General features: G+C 41.6%; 1 protein-coding gene across 8 annotated transcripts in view; it reads left to right on the top strand.

The window, feature by feature from the left end:
* The first annotated feature begins 362 nt into the window (after window positions 1-362).
* The window catches only part of ABCC5 (ATP binding cassette subfamily C member 5), a 52,750-nt gene continuing 34,038 nt past the window's right edge, over window positions 363-19,074 (top strand). For 5 of the 8 annotated variants that reach the window (XM_080624345.1, XM_080624347.1, XM_080624346.1 and 2 more), the window contains exons 1-5: window positions 363-451; window positions 1,803-1,977; window positions 17,152-17,312; window positions 17,565-17,720; window positions 18,459-18,606. In XM_080624345.1, the coding sequence (XP_080480471.1) occupies window positions 1,849-1,977; window positions 17,152-17,312; window positions 17,565-17,720; window positions 18,459-18,606 (594 nt within the window). In that variant the 5' untranslated portion in view covers window positions 363-451; window positions 1,803-1,848. Of the gene's footprint in view, window positions 452-1,022; window positions 1,263-1,802; window positions 1,978-17,151; window positions 17,313-17,564; window positions 17,721-18,458; window positions 18,607-19,074 lie in introns of those variants that run through there. The other 3 variants (XM_080624342.1, XM_080624344.1, XM_080624341.1) reach the window with 2 other exon arrangements.

Raw genomic sequence — 19,074 nt, 5'->3', positions numbered from 1 at the left:
CCCGCGCTGCGCTGCGCCGCAGTGCATTCGCACTGCAACGCGATGCGATGCATTGTACTGTACTGCTGCCATGCCGTGCTGCGCCAGGGCACGCACCCCACCCCGCCGGCTAGCGCCGGCCGGCGGCGAACCTTCCACACCCCCCATGTTGCGGCAGGAGCAGCGGGAAGCAGCTAGGCGGGGCCCGGCGGGAACGGAGGTGGTGGCTGCACGGAGGTGGCCCGCGCGGTCCCTTCTGGGAAACGTAGTTCCTGAGACGCAGACCGGTGGGCGGTGGGTGCCTAGGCATGGACTACATTTCCCGTGGGGCGCCAGGAGGGAACGGCCGCCGCAGCCCTCGCTCTCCTATCCGCGCAGGCGCAGTGGGACGCAGGAGCCGCTATAAGGGATGTTGTTTGGCTCTGTGACCGCTGAGTGGAGAAGCCGCAGCGGGGGTAGTCGCCGGGCGGAGGTGAGCGGGGCTACCCCGCCCGTTACCGGGGGCGGGTGCTGAGGTGGGGTTGGGCAGCTACCCTTTGTGTGCGTTGAGGGGGCCGCCGGGGAGGCAGCTCGTCCCTCGTCTGTGGGGTGGCCAGTCGAGCAGCGCCCCCCTCTCCAGATTTCCCACTGAAGGGGATGCGCTGTGCCTTCTCCCGCCAGGAGCTCGGGGCCATCGCTGTCTGTCCCACCCGGCTGTAGCGGGGAGGGCCTCTCTTGTTTACGTCGGTGAGGCGGGGAGGGAGACAGCTCTCCTCCCTCTTATTCCCTTCTCTGAGTTTCTTGAGGTGTCAGGTCGGGGGAGGCTGGCTCGCGTCCCTTTTGCAGGAGGAGGGGGGATGGAGGGCCAGGAGGCTGCAGCAGCCCCAGGACCTGCAGCTCTGCAGCATCCTCTCCTGGCGCTGACACGCAGGACGTTGAGGGTGGGGGAGCCGTGCGGGGTGGGGGGCGGCCGGGGGCTGAGGCTGCGAGAACTGCCCTATCGGCGGCTTGTGTCAGCGGATGGGGGAAGGACGCTCTTTCCGCGTCTTCTGCGGAGAGGTGGCAGCCCAGTGCACCCAGCCAAGCCTGCTGATGCAGGTTCTGACTAACGTAACTGAATCAGGCTTCTTCCGTCGTTTTAGTTTCAGGCAAGTGATACAATGCAAGAACGCAGTTAGAAAACAAAGTTGCAGTGTGAAGTGTTTTTCTTTCCGGGACTCCGATTCTCCTTCTGACCTTACAGTGTAACTTGATAGGTTGAGGGAAAATCTGCAGCACTGAGGATGTGACTCCTTCCTGTGCATGTTAGTACTCAATGATGGCTAAAGCCTATGTAGTAAGTGAATAATGCTAAAAAGAAGGCATATATTTTTCTCTAATGCCCAATTTTATCATGTAATATCTCTAGAAAAAATCAGTTTTACAAAACTTTCTATTTGTAAGTTGTTGGGTATGTGCAACTTTAGCCACTAACAACAGATTTCAGTGATTTCATCTTCCAAGTCAAGTTTCTCAGGTTGCTACTAGAGTAGATATATCAGATTGGCATAATTGTATTTCAGAGTTCTGAAGGAGGAAGTATGACAGTACTCTAGTGCACTGAGAATCATTGTACTTATTTGGTTGCCTCAGGGTATGTTTAAACTACTTCAGGAGAAGTTAGTCTTCTCTGAGTTTCCAAAGTGACATTATTACAGTCCTGTTGTAATGAAACTCTTTTACAATTGCTTTCTGATTTTTATTTAAAAAATAAATTTTAAAAATTGCTAAAAGTAATTGATGTGTCTGACATAGCACATAATGAAGTGGAATTCAATTTGTTGGATTATTTTTTTTGTCCCCAGATATTTGAGGTGAAAATACACTTCTGAACCCTGGCATTTACAGAAGATGAAAGACATCGACATAGGAAAAGAGTACATTATACCCAGTCCTGGGTATAGAAGTGTGAGGGAGAGAGCCAACTCAGTGCAGTGTGAAGAGCAGGAAGGGTCAAAATTTCAGCATGCTAAACATCAGGTCAGTTTATTTTTTCTGTTGTTTGTTTTGCAGTCTTATTATTACATTACTTGCAGCAGTAGCCTTTTTGCTGTGCCAGCTCTATATAGATTCACTGCATTGAAGGTCAATAATGAATATTCCCTTTTGTGTGAAAGAGGTCATTCCAAAGGATATTGTAGGTATCTTAGTAACAAGTCTGAGCACTTCTTAAATATTTTTCACTTTTAAATGTGACTTTGTAATAAGATTTAAACAACATAAACTTTTATAGTAATCAGATCTTCATGTGAATCCAGGCGTTATTTTAAGCTTTTGTACTTAAGAAAATAATTTCAACCAAGTAAGAATAGTGAAGAGCTCAGCACTAATCATGTACCGTTCAGTGTTGGCAGCTGAAAAACTCTTAATCATGTTGTGTGGGACGATTGCAAATGCGTGGATTCCAGAGCCAGGGAAAGACCCCTTTTTGCAGGTATCCTGGGCTCCTTATGGGTACAAACCCCCACCAATAAACAGAGGTGAAGAACTCACACTACCCCCCTCCCCCCCCCCCAGATTGAAATCTTATGATATGGAATATTGTAAGGACCTCTATTTGAATGTGAGTAATCCCCAACATCCGAGTTGGCTCTTGGGAAAGATGTGGGGAGTTCGATATTATCAGACAGGAAAAGATAGAGGCGGCCACATTCGTACTCAAAAAACATTGATTCCGGCTGATCCATTGCCAGTATGCCCTAAACTAATATTTGCTGGTAAAACACTCCTACCAACCCCCGGTCAGAATCATATAACCGGAAAACTAACTGAACCTGATGTACTAATAGCAAAGTATACAGCCGCACCCACAACAATACGTACCACAGTGAGGACACACACCTATAGAATCCCTTATGAAGATCCTCTCTGGGGAATGATGCAGGCCAGCTATCGAGTATTAAACAAGACCCATCCGAACTTTACAGAGCATTGCTGGCTATGCTATGGAATAAGACCACCCTTTTATGAGGCCGTAGGAGTAAGTGACATACCTATTCTGGCAAATGGTACAAATCTGCCCCAATGTACATGGGACATGGAAAAACAAAGCATAACACTAGCACATGTGGTAGGAAGCGGTGTATGTCTGGGTGCTGTCCCAGACAACAGACAACAGTTATGTGTCAGTAAGATACAGGATAATATCTCAGCAAAATGGTTAATACCAGTCAACAATGCTAAATGGATCTGTTCTATTATTGGGGTCACACCCTGTTTATCCTTGGACAACTTTAACAAATCGGCAGAATACTGTGTCCAGGTGTCTATAATTCCCAAGATAATTTACCATCCTGAAGAATTCGTTTACCGCTCACATCTTACCCCAGAGCACCATCTGTCAAAATGAGAACCCCTTACAACTATAACAATAGCCACCCTACTACTAGTGGGAAGTACAGGACTAGGTACAGGCATAGCATCCTTAGTGCAACAGAGTACAGAATTTAACGCCTTGAGAGTAGCTGTCGATGAAGATTTAGCCAGAATCGAACAATCGATAACTGCATTGGAGCAATCAGTTAGATCATTATCCGAGGTAGTGCTACAGAACCGTAGAGGTCTAGATCTTATGTTTCTACAACAGGGAGGAGTATGTGTTGTGTTGAAAGAAGAGTGCTGTGTGTATGCGGACCATACCGGAGTGGTAAGAGACACCATGGCAAAATTACGGGAGGGTCTAGAAAAATGAAGAAGGGAACGAGAGGCACTCCAAAGTTGGTTTACATCCTGGTTTACCCAATTGCCATGGCTGACTTCTTTAGTATCTACCCTGATGGGACCGATCATAATGATTGTCCTGGCTCTGATCTTTGGACCCTGTATATTGAATAGGTTTGTGTCGTTTATTAAGAGCCGACCAGAAACGGTTAACATTATGCTTGTAGAACGCCGGCAATTACTTTAATGCTGTCTCTAGTTAATGTTACCTCAAGTTATTATGCTTGATTTTAGCTGTCCGGTCAAATCCAAACCTCTGGGAGACCTTTTTAGACATTGCTACCTCCTCTTACCGCGTAGACTGGGCCCCTACGTGGTAACAGGCGTGCACTTTTAAAACTTGGAACGCCTGAACCTCGTGCTGAGTGAAGGGAACAAAAACTCATCACAGGCAGGTCAACGTTGCCTGCGTGGGGACGCCCGCTAGCGTTGAGTCTGTCACCTCACACAGCAGTGATGCCTCTCGGAGCTAGTTTATCGACGGTCTTCCCAGAGCATACAAGTTCGAGCTGAAGTATACCACCTCACAGAGATCTTCGTTTTAGTCATACTTGTTCTTAACCCCTCCCCCCCTCTTTTTTAGCTACCCCTAATCCTACCTCGTTCTTCCAGTATACCTCTTCATTACCTACTACCTAATGTGCCTTCTGTTTTTACTCGGGATTGTGCTTTATAGCATAGAATTATTCTAAGGTGTACAGTCCAAGTAGGATTCCTTTTCTGATACAATATTCTTTAAGCTTATTGTTTAGGTAATATAATTATGCATAGGGAGGGGGGAAATGTGGGTAGCCAGGGTCTGACGGTCGGAAGATATCGCGCTGTACGGAAAGATGGGGCCCCCCCTCCTAATAGCCAATAACACTTAGTTTATGATATAAGCAGACGGATGTGACGTTGTAAACCAAAGCTATATAACACCGTGCCATTAAGCAATAAAACGCCATTTGCCATCCACCACATTGGTGTCAGTGAGCTTATGGACCGAGCGGCCTGGGGTTGGTCGCCGTGACGTTCCTGAACCAGGTCGCTACGCCTGCTCGTAGGCAACAATGCTGTAGTTTTCTCAAGGGTTAATTTCCTAAAGCAGGATTCTAGCTTGCTCTGGTAGCAATACTTTACTTTTTCCCTCAGATAGAAGTAATTTGTATTGAATGCTGTTTTGTGTGCAGTTGTAAGTTTAATATGGTGAGGTGCTGTCATAATTCTAGCCTAATTTGAGAGCTGAGTCTTGAAATAACTGCTGGCTTAAAGCTTGCGTGTCCTTGTTCTGAGCTTCTAATTTTTAGGGCTTGTTCTCACTGAAGATAGTGCATATACAAGTGCTCTAGGGCAAAAAAAGATAAATGCTCAGATAAATGGAAACACCCACACTAGTGAAAGGTCTGATCTGAAACTGATAACCTGTGCCAGGTGAAGAATATAAAATAATATTAGCTGTTCTGAATGCTGGCATTTTCTTACATGTCCTGTTCTTAACCTTTCCTAAAATACTAATACAGAACTTTCTGAAGTTAATACTGCCTATGTCTGGTTTTTTTGCAATGACCAGGTGCTTGCCGATGTGTTGCTGAGCATTCCATGTAGATTGCCTATGACAGCTCTGGTGTGAGAGGGTTGGAAATAGGGGAACTTGCTGTATTTGTATGGAAGTATTGTGAAGACTTTTTAAAAGGATTAACTTTTAATGCATTATGTTAGACTCTGATATTTCAGATAAGGCTTACCATGTTTCACTGGGGATTAAATGGTATTGCCAGGTGGTTTTATGTGGGCTAACAGTGCTGCACTGCTGGTTTTTGAGATTGGAGCCATGTGTGTTGCAGCAGGGTGAGTGCAGTTTGCAGTTGCAGCCCTGCAGCTTCTTGTGTCCCCACAGGCTCTATGACTCAGCAGACTATTGCTGATGGTATTCAGAGTGATTGCATTAGACCAGGCACTGATGCAGAGCTAAGAGTCCTCTGGAGTCACAGTGCAGCTTCTTAATGGCATTTATTATGTTGATGTCATAGGCTTGCTGTCCACTGTGTCATCATTGTACACTGCCCAGTAGCTAATCTGCTCTGTCAGATTACTGGTGACAACAGTGATGCTATTGGTGGACAGCTTTGTTTCCTGACCAGTGGCAGTGGAGTTCAGCAGTAATCGTAGCATGTTATCTCTGCCTGTAAGTCTGCATCTTCTAATCATGTTGATGCCTGGTTTAACTTATGAGTCAAAAATCCTTATTGTACCTCTAAGCCTTTTAAATGAGTGAAATCAGTCAAACCAGTGTATTTTTTTTTTTTTTTTCTGAAGGCTGAAAATAAGCCAAGTCCTACGTGCCTGTACAGCATGGCATTAAAGTCTCTAACTTTGAGGCAGCTTCAGGTTAGCTTGACTCTTGCTATAGTCTTGTTTACCTTTCTACCTCTACTGCTTGGTTTGCTGCCTATGACTACAGGGTAGTAGACCCAGATAACTGCAAAACCAGGGGTTCTGTAAAATTTGTGGTTACTGATGCAAGGAAATGGCTCACCCTAGTTCTTACCTAGAACTTTGTCTGGTTTGGTTTCTTTCCTTAAAGGAATGAACTTAATTTGTCTTACTAATGGAATAGGCTAGTTCTGACAGGTTACCCATTTTACTTGCTAGGTCTGTTGTTCAATATGCCAGGGTTCATTTCTTGCTGAGACATTGGTACCTTCTTTGTTTTGCTAGCCTTATAGCGTGGATGAATCCATAAATATAAATAGTTCTGAATTCATTGCTGCATGTCAGTAAGATTGTATCCCGCTTACTTGCAAAATACTGAGGTCAAGTAAAAGGAGCTGTATTCATAATATCTTATCTAAGTTACATGTTCATGTTTCTGTGTACCAAGCTTCTTTCTAGTTGAAACAAGCTCTGGTTTCAGCAGCATTCTTGGCCTTATCAGTTGTTGATGCTTCCTTTTTTGTAACAGGGATAAGCAGAGACTTTGCTTTCATAAGGCAGAGCTTTGCCTGTCTGGTCAAGCTCTTCCCCTCTGCCTGTAACAAAAGTGTAGAAGCTGTAGCTCAGCTGTTAGGAAAAATAGGTTTCAAGGGGACAGAAGAGACTGTGGCCTTCACTACTTCATCCTTTATGAAACCTGATATTAGGTCAGATGCCTGAGCTGGATTATTTGGCACATGTTGGCATGGCTGGTGGCAGAACACAGTGGTTCCAGTAAAGGGATTAAGCTGTAGTAGAACTGTTCTTTAGACAGAAGAGCCCAGTGTACCATCAGTAGAGATTTTGTGACTCTCAAATTTCTTGTAGAAAACCTAGCTCAGGAGCTGACCTAGCTTGACCAGAAAATAAAGCTGCAAGCATGATCTATTTAGCAAATAACAAGCTGCAAGCAGATTAAGACTGTTATTTCACTGCTGACTTCAGATCTCTAGAAGAGCTTGTGCAGGTTTGTGACTGTTTTGCAACAGACTTACACTGCATGAGGTAGATTCTTTGCTAATGTTGCATAGATGCCTCATACCTACTAGTGTGAGGTAGAACTGCATAGTTCTCTGAGGAGGATACAGAAGCATGCTGCCTCTGGTAGTCAAGGACTTCTGGTTAATGGCCTGTGGCAGTGATGTACCTGTAGCCCTGCCAGAAGTGGTAAGTGATCAGTAAAATGACTCAATGGTTTTTCTCTTGCCTGTATTGCTGCATCTTTATACACCCTTCTTAACTTGAAGTGGACAAGACTAGTTGGTTGCCTGATAAAGATCTTTATAGGTGAAAGACCTATTTTACTACTAAGCCAGGGTCCCAAAGCCTTTTTATATGTCTCTTTGCATTGCATAAAGGTTGTATTCAGATTTGCTCTTTCTGTTTTGAAACCTTCATATTGGTGTTCAGGTTTCCTGCTGAAAGGATGTTCATGACAATAATGAAAAAACCTTGTAATTCTTTCCTTAAAAGCTTAAATGTTGTTTGGTCACAGTCTGAAAGATCACTTAGTTGAGAGACAGGAGCTTTTTAAATAGGCTTCCTGGAATCATGATTGAAATTGAATCATGATTGAAATCATGCTGCAAGTGGGTCTGATCCAGCATTTCCTGGTGCTTAATGGGAATGTTGCTATAGAAATTTGGAGCTGTGAAATAGGCACTCAAGGACTGAAAAATCAAGAAACATTTTTTTGTTCAGCTTGTGAAGATATATAGTCAACTCATGAATAAGTTTCTGCAGTGTGTTCTTGTAACAATTGATTTTTAAGGCTTTGGAGACCTTAATGTCACTTACAAAATAGGGCGTTAACTATGTGTTCGCAAGGCATAATACCATGCTAATTGGGCTTATTGTATGTGGGGGCATGGCTTTTCTGAATAAAGATAATAACTTCTAGGTGCACTTGCTGCCAGCTCTGTAGTCGGCTGCCTTCAACTGTAAGAAGTTGTTACATTACCAGTGAATAAAAATTACGGGATGTTTTGAAATGTTGGTTCGTACCTTTAGAACTTTTTGTTCTCAGAATGCTTGTGTGCCCTTTATGTTGTATCTGAATTGTATTTAGTTTTCCTCATGGAAGCAGTGTGCCCTACGGAGGAAGGCAGATCCCAGCAGTGTGACCTGTGGAGGAGGGCAGATCCCATTGTGTCCATGAAATGTACTATAAAATGACAAATGAGTAAGAAATAATTTGTTCTCAAAGTGGCTTTGGAATAGGTTCTTAAATGTAGACTTCATGTTCATTTAATGGAACAGTGGGCGAATGAGCGTTTTGCTCCCCTACCCCATTATGCTCACGACAACAGAAGAGGTTGTAGAAGCAGCTTTGTTCTCATGGTGCACAATGTTTATGAGAACTCAATTCTTGAAATTAGAGTCCCTAAGTTAACAATGCCGGGGCACTAATTTACAACTTGTACTCCAAGCTGTAATTGGTTCTGACTGCAATGTCTGAAGCATCAGTGGTAAGCCTCAAGTGTGGATTGTTGCATTTCAAGACACTGGACAGTGCGGAGCTGTAGAGAGTACTTTAAATATGCAGGGAAGATGTGTTGCTGACTTTAGCTATCAGAACCCTTAACTAACACTCCTGTCCTCATCTTGATCTCTTATCTTTCAGGTTTGTCTCTGACAGCTTTTGGCAAAGACAGCAGAGAATGTGATCAGAACTTCTTGGAGTTGATGTAAATCCTTCAAGCACTGATAGCTTTGAAGTAATTTATCACAATCTTACTGTTCAATACTCAGGTCAACTCTACCTCTCAACTTCTCTAGAGCTTCTGAAGTGTCTGAACCAACTGTGCTGAACAACATGTTCAAAAATAGGAATGTGAATGTAGCCTGTGTACTAGTGCCTTGGTACTCTGCTTGGATCAGCCTTCTAGATGGTTTAACTATAAGATTTTAGTTGTAGCTGAAGCTGCTGGATACCTGCATTTTTCTAGAAGATTTCATATTTTCATAATCAGCTAACCACCCACATAACTTTAGGAATTACAGCCCAAGTAGGCTCTTAAAGCCTGTAGGTGTTCTTGAATATTTCTCTACGCAGAAAGATATTGCTATATGGCTGGCTCTGATTACAGCTAGAAGCTGTAGTAGTTTGAGCTGATGACAGTGCTCACTGCACTACTTGGTCAAGGTAATTGGTGAAGTGCTTGCTTCTGAGGGAAAAGCAGCAACCATAATGTGTCATATTGACAGGAGGGAGATGGCGGGAAGAAATCAAGGCCTTAAATATGAAGGAAGTTTAGAAATTGGAACATATAAGCTCCCATGATGGAGACTAAGGTGAACAACTCATGAAATTGAGGGATAGCATCCCTCAAACCCAGCTTCAGTGACTGAACTGCCCTGATAGTGTCTAGAATATCTGTGACTGTATCCTTTGTCAGTAGTTCTGTTATCTTTGAGGACTTTGAACGCAGTTTATGTGCAGAAGCAAATACTCATGTTAATTTCTAAAAATGCATAAATTCCATGATACCCCAAAGGACTGAATGTATCTTGGTTACAATAACTTCTGTCAAGTTGCTGTGCTATTGAACTTTGCTACTAAAGTACTTGCCAACTTGACACAAAATTCTTGACTTAGTTGCTGATGAATGTTTTAAGATGATTCGCCAACCACTCTGAAGAAGTGATATCTCTACCTTGTCTTCTGTGTATATATGCACATACTACCAGCTGAGAAAGGTCCATATCCGTCAGCCAGTCACGTATTACCTGAAACTTGGAGTGGGGGTTAATTGTATCTGAGAAACCTTATACTTAGTAATACTTAGTAATAGGAGGAGGAACAAAAAGGCAAAATCCTTCTCTGTGCTGAGACTTTCTCTAGAGGAACACTGGTGTTCTGGCAAATTAATGTCTTACATTAAAAGTCAGCTACCTTCTTTAGTACATTAACCATCTTTTTGTCAAAGTTTTAGCCACATGATAACACCTCAGATCTTGTCACTTGCCATCATTCTTTGACTACTGCCAGTTGCCTTCCCATTGTCCAAAGCAGATGTGTAAATTGGCCTCCTCATGACCGAAAGTGTGTAAGGAGCAGACTGACCTTCAGTGAAGTAAAGCTTGGAGTATTTTTTTAACTGTAGTGTTCTGTATTAGTGCTGGGGCCATTCTGCTCTATGGCTATCTCAGAAACAAGTTGCCAGGGTTGCCAGAAGGCTTTGATGGATATATACCAAAGTACTGGAGAACTTAACTTGAAATAAAACTAAACCCAAAACTAAATTTGCTGCTTGAGTGGGGCGTCCTTTGCTTTTTGAAGCATGTGTTGGTACAGGAGGGTGAGTTGAATAAAAGGCTGTTGTATTAGGCTTGGTAAATGTCGTGGTGTTAAGCCTTCTGCCATCATTCACTGGTGGTTGCACTCCATAGAAGCTTGAGTTTAAAGACTCCCTGGATACTCCTGGTGTTGTGCTAACTTGATCTGTGCAGCTTCTATTGTGACCTAGCTTAGGCATGGCCCAAGGATATTACTGGAAAAACGCTTACTGCATATGGCAGGCTGTCTGCATGTGGTTCAGCATAGTAGAGCCTATCTGAGCAAGTCAGGATTCAAATTCCCAGCCTCTCCTATACTAGTTTTAACTTCTTAGTGAGGAGTTAGCTTCCTAGCCTTGTGATCCAAACTCATATAGGATGCTAATTCTGTAGAGAAACTTGTAGTTAAGGGTGGTAATTTTTTCCAATTCAGTCGGAGTCTGCTGTTACTGTACTGTTAGTGTGCATGTACTATGTAGCTTCAGTGCTGGATGACCAGTGTACAACCTCAACTCTGAATAAATCCTATATCCTTTGATTTATATCATCACTAGTATTCATGAATACTAGTTTTCATGCAAAACAATACATGGATTCATGTATACCAGAAGCCTAAGCGTGTGCATAGCTGTTATCAGATGTATACATAGCAGCTACTGTTACAAAATCCCAAAATGAATGCTACATGCCAAACTATGCATTTCCTGGCTTACAAGAATAAATGGATTTGCCAGGAAAATTTAGAACATCTCACCTCAGTGCTAATGTTTGCCACAATTCAAGGGGAAGGTCAAATAAGCAATGTTCCTGGAAGAAATTGGTATACCTGGAAGAAATTGGTATACCTATCCTCACCAAGAACTCTGCATCAGGTAAAAGTGCTTAAGTTTGTGACTAAAATATTCAGGGTCATCACAAACATGCATGCCCTGATCTTGTTTGGCTGCAAAGCCCTCATGTCAGTTCCAGGCACTACTGCGAGACTTCTGTTCTACTTTGAGGATGCCTAAACTCTGCTAGCTTTGAAACAATGATTTAACTACTAATTCAACTTCTGCTAATCATAGCCCAGAAGAGTAACTGCAGAAGTCTTGTGTAAGAAAGACACATGTAGAAGTGTGTTAGGCAAATGACTGGACTTCAAGCTGTTGAGTCTCTGAACTCTTGTGACGAGTCAGAGCACACTCTGAACAGGTAGTTTTCTCTTCACATTTCAGAGATACGGCAGAGCTGCACTTGCTTGTTCATTTAGATACATAGTTGGTGCTGTAATGAGCTATTTTTCCCTGTGGGAAGGCAGCAGAGACATAAGCTTTCACTTATATTCCGCTTATCAGGAGGTGGAAGCAAACGGAGGTCTGAACTCCTTTACTTGGGTCATTGCAACAGTCCTGGAAGCTGTAACAATAATTTCTAGGCTTCTAAAGCTATCTGGTGGTCTCATCCCTGTGCTGTGTGAATTCAGCTGTGCTGCCTGTACTTTGTAGTCAGTGTATGCAGATGTCTAAAGGATCAGTGCCTCCTTCCTCTCACCCATTGTCTGTGATTTAGCTCAGTGCCTGCTTCTTGCTGCCTCTCCTTCAGGGAGACAGCTGGTATGGGTGGATGATACACCAAGCTAGTCCTAAATAGGCTCATGTTCTAATTAGGCAGAGTATTATAAAGCATTCTTGCTATAGAGTAGGCTGGGAGTCTAATGCTGCAAATCCTCCTAATAATGCTTTTGTAGATTGTGTACTGCATCAAATCCAGTGAAAAGAGAAGGGGAAAATTGCCTTAGTGGAATATAAAGTTCATTGAGCACTTGTAACTTCACCGAGCAACAGCAGATTTGCCAGTGTTTGAACCTGCAAACCTACCTAGTTCTTAGATGCTCCTGGGTTTCATGGCTTACGAAAGTCTGGACAACAGGGCTTTAGGGGTTGCCTGTGCTACCTTCATAAGTCTAACTATGACTACTACCCCCTAACTACTTTCAAGTGGGGTTATTCTTGGAAAGACTTGAAGGAATTTCTGGGAAGAAGGATGTAATTACAACTTTCAAGTAATCTTTACGAGACTCTTGTTTTATTTTGGTTTAATTATACTTAAGCTAACTGGAACAGTTGATCCTATTCTTCCCCAGCCCATGCCAACTAATAACTAATCTTGTTTTGAAACACCAGTCCTTTAATGAAGACTCTTAAATACTTTAAAATTGCTGTTCATCCAAGAGTTGTAATATGAGAATGCTTTAAGCACTGAGCTGAACTGGTGATCGTATAATTCTTCTCCCCTTGCACCTGCCTAGTCCTGAGCTCTGTTGTGCTGGTTTGTTTCTCATTTGCCTCTCCTTACTGGGGACTTGAACAAAAGAGTGAGGAAGCCTGCTGAGCTCTGCCTTCTAACTGCAAGAGGTGGGAGTTCCTCTTCAGCAATGGTGCTAAGTCAGAGTTCTTTACTACTCAAATAGAACAATCTTGTTGTTACATAATAATAGATCAACCACAGTAGCTTTTGTATTCTGTATCAGCTGCAAGAGTTAGTAAAAGAAGACTTTATGTCTGCTCTGGTCTCGTTTCCTGTCAGGTAGCAGTAGGACTAGAAGAGATGCACTTTCTTCCTTGTGGTGATCTGAGCCCTGGAAGATATTCTGCTTTGTGGAAGAGGAAGACAGTACTTGTTTGGTGCGTGGGGTTTGGGTTATATGTTGGCAGCATATACATTAAATTCTTTTTCTTTAAGATAAGAGATGTGTAAAAAAAAAAAAAAAGTCTGTTTTGCTCTGCCTCTAGGCTTGTCTGGTTTTGCTATTATTATCTGAAGTTACAATTGTCAAACCAATATGTTGGTACCTTCTCTGTGAATATGAGATTGCCTAGGATCTCACTTTTTAATTTTTTTTTTTTTAATTTCTTCCTATGTACAACACAGCTGCCTCCTTTCCCTTCACCCGCTCCTCATCCTCAGAGATAAATGCCCATGTTGGCTGCTTAGCAGGTTTTCAGAAGTGCCCTTTTATTTCACATATGTGAGTTTGCTTGCCTTTCTGCATAATGTTCGTGAGGCTTGCTTCCTACTTTTGTCTTGCTAATCTCTGACACCGTGTGTATTTGATAACGTAGCTTGGCTCCTAAATTTTCAGTATTTTCATGGTCTTGTCACCTGACCTGGGTATGTAGATTGTGAATTTGATATTGCTGTCTCAAACTTGATGAGCAAGTCTTTGTCCTTGCCCTTAAATTGCTTGTTTTCCTTCCCTCCCCAGACCTTCTGTCATGAGCCAATCATGTTATCTTTGTGGCTCTCGCATGATCTTACGTGCTCACTCTTGCTATGAGCAGTTTGTTAAACAAGACGTTGGAATGGGTGCTGGTAGGGTTTTGGTGCTCTCTGAAGTTGCACGAAGTCAGAGGGGGCAGGCATGCTCTGTGGTAGCAGCACCAGCCATGCTTCTCTTTCTCTGCCTGCCTGTGAACTAGCTGTGGAGGTAAAAGAAGACAGTATCGTCTGTAGTGGTACTTCCTCAGTACTCTTCATACTCTCAGGGATTGCCCTCAAGATTAAGAGTTCTTCTTCATCTGTTAATTTTCCCAGTCATCTCTTGAATCACATCGTCCTGTACCCAGATGTGTCATAGTGTCATGAAACGGGGGGGTGCAAAACCATTGCCCTATGTTAGGAGCTGCCCGGTGCTTCAGATTTTCTTTTTTTTTTTTCTTTTTTTTTTTCTTCTTTTAAAATCCATCAGCTATTAATAAGATGCTGGGTAAGTGGTTGCTGTTGGATTTAATAATAAGCTATGATATACTTATCCTATGTGAATTTAATCTGGCCGGTTTTAGTCCGTTTATGTATTTGAACTTCACAGCATCCTGTAATGGAGACTTTTAGATTTTAAGTGTGCTTTATGGAAAAACATTAATTTCACTGACTGTCCCCAGTTCTTTTGTTGTAAGAACAGTTGGTGATCATTCCCTAATTCTCCTCTTCATGCCTTTCATGATTTTATGGACATATGAAATACCTGTACCTGATCTTTATTCCTCTCTCCTATTCAGCTGAAAAGTCTTAAATTTATGTTTGTGTGGAAGCTGTTCCAATTCCAGCTGTTCTCATTGCTTGCAGAAAGTAATTTTAAGTATAATACCCTTATCGAACTGAAGTGACAGGGGACCGATTGGTGTTCAAAGAGGAGGCAGCCGTAAGATTTTAAGTGGTATGTTAATATTTCCTGCTTTATTTTTTTGTGCCATTTGTAACAAGTCTTTGTCATCTCTTGGCCTTTTTGATGATACTGAGTAGTGAGCTGCTGTTTTCCAAGAAATACCTGAGTTGTATCCCCCCTGTGCCATTAGTGATCTCTGACTTAGACTTGCTTTGTTTCTGGTGGCATAGCTTTAGAGTTACCAACACTGTGTTGTATCACCTGATTCATTGCTTGTGTTGGTGTATAAATACATAGCTGAATTAGAAAAAGCGCTGTCTGATTTGCTTGATAGTGCTTGATCTATTAGACATTTATTTCAAGAGCAGTGCTGGAGGCAGTTATACCACATTGCTAATGACTTATTCAAGGTTTTAGTTTCCAAGAAAACTGTACATGCATGCAGGCAGCCAGGCTGTTGCCAGTTGATGAGCACCTGAAAAAACAACAGGGATTCAGAAACCTAAATGAACAGTGGTGGGGTTGTTGCTGAATTTTGTACTTCAGTCTTTTGCTCTAGAAATGCATTGTAAAACTGCTTAGGAGTCTCATTCCTTCCTAATAAAACTGTGCTTTGAAGGTTTTCTAACATGACACACAACTGTATGGTCTTTCTTAGAATCTTAATTGCCCAGTAGCGTGATGCACATGTTTCTTGATAGTTGTACATGTGGGATTTTGACAACCTTTCTGAGCTGGAGATGAGCAATGTTCTTAATTATAGGTTTGTGCTAATACTTACTTGTGTAGCAAGACTTCAAAGGCAGTTCCCTAGCCTTTCATCAATGCATCTTTTCCACCTTCTCTGAGAGAATTGTGTTGACTGGAGAGTTTAATTATTTTTCACAGTGAGTGCTTAAGAACTTTATCTTTGGACTGGCTAAAAATCCAGGATCTTGCAATTGTGCTTTCTTATTAGAAAGCTATTCTTGTTTGTAAGTGGTGAAAAACTTTTTTTATGCTGACAAATACAGTGATTTTGATTTTGGAAGACTTTTTTATTAACTTACAGGCACTTTTGGTGTGCGCTGGAAAACAGCGATATCTGCAAATAGCCTGTGGCATCACTTACAAACAAGCATCTTAGCAGCAGCAGGGTATTTGGTCAGATTTGCCTGGGGCTCTTGCAGAAGGTAACATAGCAAACTAGCTATGAATTCTTCTAAGCAGAAAATCAGTGGTGCAGTACTTTCCCCACTACTGAGTCCTTTGAGATATCTTTGGCAGGTCACTTATTAATGCTGATTTGGGTAGATTTAATAAAGCAGTATTGCCCTTAGTGAGTCACTAATTTAAAAAAGTGGAGTGAGAAGTCTTTTAATTCAGATTTCAAGTGTGGCATATTTTTGAGTCACTTCATGTATCATAATGTTGTAATATTCTTTTGCTTTCTTAGTACTTCTCTATCTTATTTTGTAATCATAGCTTTAGGTTTAGTGAGGATGTTTATTGAGGTCAGGACCAGTTGCTGTTTTCAAAGAAACAAACTTGTTCTAGTAAGGCAACTAAAGAAGAGTAAACACATTATCTCTAATTGTGAGACTGCCAGGAAGTTTTTTCCTTCAGAACTCAAGGGTTTTTTTCCCTATGAAATAGCTCCATTTCAAAAAACCTAGACTACAAACAGGTAACGTGGCACTGCAGTAAGTAGTCTATTAAGTTAGCAGAGCCAGTAGTGAGCCCTCTGTGAGTACAGACAACAAGCTTATCTCTTCAGGTAGTTTTGCCACATCTAGCTTCTGATCAACAGGTTTATTTGAACTCTGCAACATTTTAACTAATCCATATAATTGCTATTTCCTCGATCCTCTTAGGTAAGCATTTAGGTCTGCCTTTCACTGGGACCATGGTAAAACAACCCTGATCTAAGAAGTGCCTTTTGAATGGTTTTTAATAAAGTTGCTGAGTTGTTTAAAAGTGTGACAAGGAGCAGAGAGAATTGCCATCTCTGTTCCCTTTAGGAAAAAAAAGTAGGCACATGATAAAAGAAAGTACAGCTCTGCTTAATGTGTATTTATTTTTTTATCTAATCCAAGATATTTTTGAAGAAGGAACTTTAGAAGTATTCTGAAAACAATTTGAAATTTCTGTGAATAAGAATTTCTAAATTACACTAAGAGCATGTAAATTCATCACAAATGTCTTAATTCTGTGGCATAAGCCAGTCATTGATTTCCTGAACTGATGTTATAGGTAGCTGATTTTGTAATTTTTCTCTACTGTATTTCCTGTGGCAGAATGCAAGATTAGTCTGGTCTATCCATTTATCCATTTAATGCACAGGCACAATACTAGTGTTAATTAATGTTTTACAAATGCAGCAATCTGATGCAGATCTAGAATGTGTGCCTTCTATCTCTTTACTGCCAGGCTGAAGCCTGTCCTCTAGGACATTTAAATGATAGTGATTGCTGTTGTGCAGTACTTTACAGAATAAAGAGGAGCAGAGTTGCTGGAGTTGGGAGTCATGGACTTTAAACATAGTTTTGAAGTCTGACTTCTCTGTCTTGTAAAAGCAGATTGAATGCCAGGATGCCTTGGAAGCAGCTGCTCGGGCAGAGGGCCTGCCGCTGGACACCTCTGTGCATTCCCAGCTGAGAATGTTGGATGAAGAGCATCACAAGAGCAAATACCACCATGGCTTGAATGTGCTGAAACCCATACGGACTACTTCCAAGTAGGTCTTTAGGCTACGAAAGAACTGATACAGCATTTGCTTTTCAAACCTGTCACAAAGGAGGATTGCAGCTGTAGGTCCGGTGACGGATACTGAGAACATCAGATTTGTTTAGCAAGTATGACTGATGTGGGCTATTTGGTACCCTGTGTACTTCCAATGAGAGAAGGCTTTGTTTTTCTCAGGGATTTACAGTTCTGTTTTCTTTTTTCATTCGTGATTTTTTTTTTTCTTTTTTTTTTTTTCCTTCAGACACGAGCACCCTGTTGATAATGCTGGGCTCTTCTCCTGCATGACCTTCTCCTGGCTCACTCCTTTGGCCCACAGAGCGTACAAGAAAGGAGAATTGTTTATGAATGATGTATGGTCTTTATCAAGTCATGAGTCTTCAGATGTCAATTGTAGAAGGTAGAGACATCCTTATTTCCTTGTTTTTGTGATTGTTTTTTTTTCTTTTTATCCCATGCGTTAGTTCACAGGCAATAATAGCAATATTGCCCTTGAAAAGCAGCAGTGATATTTTGTTCTATCTTTCTCTGGATAGTGGAATTTAGTTTTATCCTTCAAATACCACTTCTTCCTGCTGCACCGTTTCTGTACTCTTGCTTATATCAGTGAACTTAGAGGATTCTGTCTCCAGGAGAGTTTAGCAGTTGTTTTTCTGATTTTGCATGTCTATTTTTTATCGAAACAAAGTTCTTAAGGCTGCACTGAAAAAAATCTTGTGCTAAAATAATGAAAATTAGTACTGACAACAGCAAGGTGATTTGAATATGGTCAGATCTTGTGATCAAGCTAACCTTTCATGTCTAATGAGAATTTTTGTCAGGTTTTGACTCTGCAACTCTTCTGTCAAGCAAGGAAAGCAGCAAGGAAGGGCTGTGACAAGTCAGTATATTAAGATTGTCAAAGAGACTTTAGAGAAAGCACCTTTCTTCTGTAGAAGTAACACAACATAGATATTTCAAGATGCAGATATTTCTCTTTACCTTACAGAATGTACCATGTATGTATTTCACTTGATGTCTAGTAATTTTTGTTTCTCTGAGCTAGGAAGTAATTGGAATTTTCACAAGAAAGTACTTACGAGATTGTACCTTCTCTAATGGTGAAAAATTTATAACATGAGGCTTCTGTTTTTATTAGGCTGGAGAGATTGTGGCAGGAAGAACTGAAAGAAAGTGGGCCTGATGATGCTTCTCTCCGGCGGGTTGTGTGGATTTTCTGCCGCACCAGGCTCATCATTTCCATAGTGTGTCTGATGATCACTCAACTCGCGGGTTTTAGTGGACCAGTAAGTAATATCCATCCTTTTTTTAACAACCCCAGAGGGCTCCATCTCATGGCCAACTGTAAAATCTTTAAGTTTCATTGCAGAGTCACTTAAATGTTTTGACTAGCTAGAAGTTCTGGGGCAAAATTCCAAAGTGATTCAATAATCCAAGATAGGTTTCCTGCAGCTGGTGGATCACTTGCTGAATACTGAGGCAAGTACTTGGAGATGGGTGGGGGAGTTTAGGTATCTTGGAGGAAATGCACACTTGTTTTTCTCTTTGGTTTTGAGTATAGTTTAAAGTTATTCCTGAACTGTGGTCTTTTTTGCATAGAATTCTTATGTGCAGGTCTTCTAATTGTTTTCTTTTTGCAATTCTGTAAATGTATCTTGGAATAAAATTCAGTCTGATAAAATACTAATTTTAGATTATTGGCTTTAATAACACAGTCTTTGAGAAGTGGAACGAAACTGTTTTTGTATTAGAGC

The sequence above is a fragment of the Psittacula echo genome (genome assembly GCF_963264785.1).
Source record: "Psittacula echo genome assembly, chromosome: 7".
Taxonomy (NCBI): Eukaryota; Metazoa; Chordata; class Aves; order Psittaciformes; family Psittacidae; genus Psittacula; species Psittacula echo.
Note: the sequence above shows the minus strand (reverse complement) of the source record. Positions and strands in the feature narration are given on the sequence as shown.